General features: G+C 38.5%; 1 protein-coding gene across 1 annotated transcript; it reads right to left on the bottom strand.

Annotated features, from left to right (window-relative positions):
• Positions 1–3,838: 3,838 nt before the first annotated feature.
• LOC113900868 (olfactory receptor 50-like) lies at positions 3,839–4,774 on the bottom strand. The gene has a single exon (XM_027554485.1). The coding sequence runs from the start codon at positions 4,772–4,774 to the stop codon at positions 3,839–3,841; it is 936 nt and encodes a 311-aa protein (XP_027410286.1).
• Positions 4,775–7,702: the final 2,928 nt, after the last annotated feature.

The raw sequence follows: 7,702 nt of genomic DNA, 5'->3' as shown, positions 1-7,702 counted from the left end.
GGCTGTTGTGCTGTATTAACAAGATCAGGGGCGTGGATTTTACTCTAGACACTCAATTGCTGCTATTTTCCAAAGTCACAAACCTCCCCTGGACTCTGGACAATGCCTTGCACATAACAGCTGTTCGTCATACAGTGTCCGTGTGTATTCAGTTGATATTAATTGATATTTGAGTTTGAAAGACATTGACACTGACACTGCAGTACCATAACTGTCTTTTTTTAAAAAAATCATAGATCTTACTGTTTAAGAAAAGTTTTAGGTTTACAGCAAAATTGAGTGTAAGCATGGAGTTCCTATATACCCCTGTCACAGCACACCTACAGCCCCCCTGACTCTCAACATCCCCCACCGGAGTGATGTTTGTGACAGTCAGTTAACCCACATACCATAACTGTCTTGTTGTAGATTATCTTGCTAAAAACTCTACCCTGTACAAGGTAGACCCATCTAATGTTGAACCCACCTATAGTAAATTGTATTAGAGGATATTACAGTGGGGTATTCCTACTATTTATGCACATTCATGGAGAAGGCAATGGCACCCCACTCCAGTACTCTTGCCTGGAAAATCCCATAGACGGAGGAGCCTGAAAGGCTACAGTCCATGGGGTCACTAAGAGTCAGACATGACTGAGGGACTTCACTTTCACTTTTTACTTCCATGAATTGGAGAAGGAAATGGAAACCCACTCCAGTGTTCTTGCCTGGAAAATCCCAGGGACAGAGGAGCCTGGTGGGCTGCCGTCTATGGGGTCACACAGAGTCGGACATGACTGAAGTGACTTAGCAGCAGCAGCATGCACGTTCATGATGCTGACAAAAAATCTGAGTCCACCTTTCTTCAGACCCTACATTTTTTCTGATGTCACATCCCTTTCTTGTTGTCTGTAAAATACAACAGTTGCCATTTTCAGGGTGACTTTCTCAAGGAAGCACTTAAAAGTCAATAACGCAAATCACAAAATGATACATTAATAACTTTAATCACTTTACAATTAAGACATGGATAGAAAGTAAGAAGCAAAAGTAGCAAGCTTCCAATAATGGACAGCATTTACAATATATACAAATGTGACAAAGGATTAATTTCAAGATTATATGAAGTCCATCTGTACTGCAATTAAAAAAGAGAAATAACTCAACAGAAAAGCAGGAAAAGACATAATCATTTATTTCACAGAAGAAAATCTTGTACCAGTAGGGACAATGATGGCTGCTCAAATGTTGCAAAGTGGGTTTTCTAGTGGGTAGATGGCATTTCACTATGTGGTAAATGAGGGACCAAGACCACCCATCTCTCAGGACTGCAGATAAATCTGCTTCCAGACAATAGAGAAGACACACATCCTTCTTTAAAATTCCAGCCAGGAAATAGCACACATTCTTTTCCAATGGGGAGGACATGCCACGGAGCCACACCCAGATTAGCAGGAAATGTGGCAGCTGTCTCCCAGAGCCAGCTTCACAGTTGGGAAAGAGATCAGAAATTCTGGTGGACAGCTAGCCATCTCTGCCACAAACATTCAATAAGCATAAGATAAGATGCTCTATGTCATCAATTATCAGAAAAATAGAAAGTAAAACTACAATGAGATATAATTTTCTACTCACCAGAATTGTAAAAACTTTAGAAATGTATTAGTATCAAGTATTGTTGAAGAATGGAGAAGGAAATGGCAACCCACTCCAGTACTCTTGCCTGGAGAATCCCATAGAGGGAGGAGCCTGGTAGGCTACAGTCCATGGGGTCACTAAGAGTCAGACATGACTGAGGGACTTCACTTTCACTTATTGTTGAAGAAGTAAAATATTAGGGACTCTCATACTCAGACAATGGAGTTTTAAATTAGTATAACTTTAAAAAAATTAATAGAGTATTCCTTAGAGTAGTTTTAGGTTTAAGAAGAATTGAGCAGAAAATGTCCAGGAACTTCTCCCCCACCCTTATGTGGGGAGAAAATTATAAACATCTTACATCCATTTGGTACATTTGTTATGAGTGAACCATCATTGATACATTTTATTAAAGTTCATAGTTATGTTTAGAATTCACTCTTTGTGTTGTACAGTTTTAAAATTTTTGGAAAATATATGATGACATGTATGCACTATTATATTATCATTCAGAATAGTTTACTGCCCTAAAAATCCCCTCTCTTCTATTTATCTTTCTCCCACCTCAAACTCTGGACCTCTGGTAACCACTGAAATTTTTGTCTTCTCTACAGTTTGCCTCTTCTAGCATCTTATATAGCTAGAATCCTACAGTATGTAGTCTTTTCAAATTGACTTCTTGGTACAACTATTCCAGAAGATTTAGCAGTGATAATTAAGTTGAACATACACATCTACAATCCAATAATTCTTCTTCTGAGTATATAATGTACATAATCTCTTGCTTATACCAATAAGTAATGCACAAAAATATTTGTTGCTACATTGTTCATAATAACATAATGCTGAAAATAAACAAAAAAGCCATAGAGAATAATACAGATAAGTGTTTCTTTTATAAGAAATTATAAACAAAAGTACACAATGTGATGATTTGAAATACATATATATTGTGAAATGATTACCAAGATTAAGATAATTAACACACCTATCACTTCCTTTAGTTAATCTTTTCATGTGTGTAGTGATAATGCTTGTGAACTATCTTCAGAAACTTTCAAGTATGCAATGCCATGTTATTAACTAGTCATCACACTACACTTGGTCCTCAGAACTTACTCTTCTTCAGACTAAAACTTTGAACCATTTGACCTACGTTACCCACTTCCCCTTACTCCCTGCCCCTGGTAACCACCATTCTATTCTCTATTCCTATGAAATCAGCATTTTAAAAAAGTTTCCACATATAAGTGATGCCATGTAGCATTTATTGTTGTCTGGTTTATCAAATTTTCACATTGTACACTTTAAATATATACAATTATATTTGTGAAAAAAAGATAGCCACAGAAAAAGAAATGTTTCAATGAAAGCTTAAAAGATAGGGATTTTAAAAATGTAACAGGCGGTTGTTTTAAAAGTAAAAATATAGTAATAATTTTTTTTTATTTTAAATTTTATTTTATTTTTAAACTTTACATAATTGTATTAGTTTTGCCAAATATCAAAATGAATCTGCCACAGGCATACATGTGTTCCCCATCCTGAACCCTCCTCCCTCCTCCCTCCCCACACCATCCCTCTGGGTCGTCCCAGTGCACCAGCCCCAAGCATCCAGTATCGCACATCGAACCTGGACTGGCAACTCGTTTCTTACATGATATTCTACATGTTTCAATGTCACTCTCCCAAATCTTCCCACCCTCTCCCTCTCCCACAGAGTCCACAGTAATAATTTGATAAGAAATTACAGATAGAATTAATACTAGATTTCTAATTAAGGTCACTCAAAAGAGAACTTATAAATGTATTATGGAATTAAACTAAAAATAAAATCACAAGCCAACCAGAAATAATATTTTTGTTATCTTGAGAAGGGAAAAATGCTTTGTTACATAAGGTCTGTAAATTATCCACACCCCTTCACCAAAATAGTGAGAGTTGTGACTACAAAATTTTTTCTTCAATGTTTGTGGAACAATGAATACCACAGAAAAAAGGAGAGGGGAAGGAAATGGTAGTTGTGCAGGTATATTTGTAAAATCTTTCCCTCTCTATAATGAGCAAAAAATTAAACAGAGAAGAAAGCTATGTCCAAGCTGAAGCAGAGACTGAAGATAGAAGGCCACATCGAGACTCACTAAGAAATAACTAATCAGAGAGGAAAGGATACTCACATCGTGTGTGTGGGATTCAATTAATAGGGAAACAAAGGTTATCCTTAAGAAAATCTTCCTCTACTAAGTATATTTCCCAGAGCTCCTTTCATATCCTGATTTCTCAGACTGTAGATAAAAGGATTTAGCATGGGAGTGATCAGAGTGTACAATATGGCCACAATAACATCCTTGTCATTAGAGTTATTAGATGAGGGGAAAAAGTACAGTCCAATAATTGTTCCATAGTACAGAGCCACCACAGAGAGGTGGGACCCACATGTAGACAAGGCTTTGTAGAGTCCCTTGGTGGAGGGGACCCTAAGGATGGTTGCCCCAATGCAACCATAAGAGACCAATATGCATGCAAATGGCAGGGTAATGACCACCACTCCCACAGTGAGGATAAACAGCTCATTGACTGTGGTATCTGAGGTGGACAGTTTAAGTAAGGTGGCAAGGTCACAGAAGAAGTGAGGGAGAAGATTGTCTCCACAGAAAGAGAGATGGGCCAGGAGGAGGGTGTGTAAGATGGCACTAGCAGAGGACAGGACCCAGGACACAATTACTAACAGGAAACACAGGCTCTGACTCATAATTGTGATGTAGTGGAGGGGGTGACAGATGGCCACATACCTGTCATAGGCCATTGAGGTGAGAAGAAAGCTGTCAAGACACCCAAGCATTAAGAAAAAATACACCTGGGAAATGCACCCAGCATACGAGATGGATTGACTCTGTGTCTGCATATTCATGAGCATCTTTGGAGTTGTGACTGATGAAAAAGTGATGTCAGTGAAGGCCAAGTGGCTGAGGAAGAAGTACATGGGGGTGTGAAGGTGAGGGTCCAGCCTGATGACCAGGAGGATGAGCAGGTTGCCCAGCACCGTGGCCAGGTACACGCCCAGGAACAGGGCAAAGAACACACCCTTCTGCTCTGGCTGGATGGGGAGCCCCAGGAGGAGGAACTCGGACATGCTGCTCTGATTTTCCCTCCCCATGGTCTCTTTTGCTGGAGATGAAAAAAAGAGACGAAAATGTGGAAGCATGAGAAATCATTATGACTATCACATAATGAAACATACTTTGGAACAAGTCAGTACATGAATCTTAACCTGAATGGCTCATGCTCTTTGCTCCACTATGGACTAGTGATGGTCTGGATAAAAATGTCCACCTAGAAACCAGCACTATTTCTTTTGGAGAAACCACATAACATTAGTATTATTATTATATCAAATCAGGCTCAAACCTGAGGAGTTCAGAAGTTTATAACAGAAATCTGAGACTATTAATAGAATATTAGCCTGCATGGCTATGTCAGTAACCAGTTATTAGAAATACTAGTAGAGACTCTACAATTGGTCTGTTGGCCTTTCTTAACCTTCCACATGCCTCTCACACACTTTAGCTTATACTTTGATTGGATTGGATCAAGATGAGACAAACCAATGGACTGCTCTGTATTGCCTAGAAATTGGGATTTGGAGACTTGGTGAAAACATGTAACTGATCAAATGAAGGCACTAAAAACAGAAGTCTTTGTCAATAACATAAAAGATCAAGTGACACACCATGTAATATAATCAGTTCTTCTCTTAAGAAAATGCCTTTCCATTCCTCAACATTTTCAATCTGCCATCATTCTTTGTAGAGAGATTTTCATGGGACATGGAGGAAAAAAACAGTTTCCCTTTTAAATTCCAAATTTATTCTCTCAGTTCTAACCAGATCATTTTATTCAAGTTTTCAAAACACCAGTAAATGCTTTGGCTTTTTCCAATCATGTCCTGGATCTGCCAAAAAAAAAAAAAAAAAGCTCATCTTAAGTATCTGGCCTATATAATTTACTGAATAACTTTCACAGTCCTAACCTAAGTTATATGCCAGTGATTCATAACTGATATTTCCTTGTTGTATTCTAACACTTTTAACACTATGTTAACATTATCATTTTTCTTTCTTCATGTCAATTAGATTTGTTCATGTGAATGCTCATGAAATAATAGAGAAAGAGAACATGGTGGTCTGTTGACTGAAAAATAGAATCCGTATACTATATAAGCACATTTATTCTAAAGCTCTCTCTCTCTTTGGGAGCTGAGAAAGTATCTCACAACAGAACTCATCTTTTCTGCTGGGGGTTAACTGAAGTTTGCATTATCTACCAGTTCTCCCAATTTGACTCAAGTTATCTCTACAATTTCTATATTCCCCAATTTACTGCATTAAAAAATCCTATTTACTTAATATTATTACCTTAGATGAATTACACATTCAGTGTTGCTAATTATTACTACGCTAATACTAATCAGTTTATCACAATAAAAGTGCTAACTAGCTGTCTATGGGCATTTAGATTGTTTCTAATATTTTACTATTTCCAATGATACCTCATTAGTAACATTGTTCAAATGCCTTTCCCCCATTAGCTTATATATCTGTAGGATAAATTCCTAGAAATGCTATTGGAGGCTACATAAATTCATGATAGTAATCAGTTCAGTTCAGTCGCTCAGTTCATGTCCGACTCTTTGTGACCCCATGAACTGCAGCACGCCAGGCCTCCCTGTCCATCACCGACTCCCGGAGTTCACTCAGACTCACATCCATGGAGTCGGTGATGCCATCCAGCCAGCTCATCCTCTGTCATCCCCTTCTCCTCCTGCCCCCAATCCCTCCCAGCAACAGAGTCTTTTCCAATGAGTCAACTCTTCGCATGAGGTGGCCAAAGTACTGGAGTTTCAGCTTTAGCATCATTCCTTCCAAAGTACACCCAGGACTGATCTCCTTTAGAGTGGACTGGTTGCATCTTCTTGCAGTCCAAGGGACTCTCAAGAGTCTTCAACACCACAGTTCAAAGGCATCAATACTTCAGCGCTCACTTTTCTTCACAGTCCAACTCTCACATCCATACATGACCACTGGAAAAACCATAGCCTTGACTAGATGGACCTTTGTTGGCGAAGTTATGTCTCTGCTTTTGAATATGCTATCTAGGTTGGTCATAACTTTCCTTCCAAGGAGTAAGCATCTTTTAATTTCATGGCTGCAGTCACCATCTGCAGTGATTTTGTTAAACTACAAGCTAAGGTGGTGAGGAAGTCTGTTCTTACGGGTTCTTTAAAGTGAATTCTAGATAATAAAAATCCTGTTGAATAAAGCTTATAAAAACAGGCTTTGTAGTTAGGTTGGATAATACAGGACTGTGGTGTTTGAGGAATAGGTAAAATTCAGGAGCAATGTAAGCACAGGAAACTTACATGGTTGGAGAATTATCTAGGAGTCAGCTTATTTAAGACCTTTTCTGCTGTAATTGAAAGCTTTGATTCTATTCTCAGAGCAATAGACACCGATGAAAATATTTAAGTAAAGGAGTGAATGAAAAATTCTAAGTTGTATGCTGGCTACTGGATAGAGAACAGATTACATTAACAGCAAGGCAAGAGTGTTAGCAAAAATTTTAACAGGAGGTTATTGCAGTAGTTCAGGTACAAAAGAATACCTACTTACACCTGAATCATAACAGCAGAAATGAAGATCATCACAGATTTAGGATAAAATTTAGAGGAAAAGCCAAAAAGACAACAATGAGGAAGAAAGATAAGTAAGAAGAGATACAGTTTTCCCTACCCTCTCAAAGATTGGCTAGAGGATCAGTTTGAGATAGATTATTCTACATGGAACTGTCTATTATATGCTGGTGAGAAAAGTGGTAGAACTACAAGAGGGATCAATAATACATATTGGAGACACACACACAAACATGTATCACTGCTGCTGCTGCTAAGTCGCGTCAGTCGTGTCCGACTCTGTGCGACCCCATAGACCGCAGCCCACCAGGCTCCTCTGTCCCTGGGATTCTCCAGGCAAAAATACTGGAGTGGGTTGCCATTTCCTTCTCCAATGCATGAAAGTGAAAGTGAAGT

This window comes from Bos indicus x Bos taurus, chromosome 11 (genome assembly GCF_003369695.1).
Source record: "Bos indicus x Bos taurus breed Angus x Brahman F1 hybrid chromosome 11, Bos_hybrid_MaternalHap_v2.0, whole genome shotgun sequence".
NCBI lineage: Eukaryota > Metazoa > Chordata > Mammalia > Artiodactyla > Bovidae > Bos > Bos indicus x Bos taurus.
Note: the sequence above shows the minus strand (reverse complement) of the source record. Positions and strands in the feature narration are given on the sequence as shown.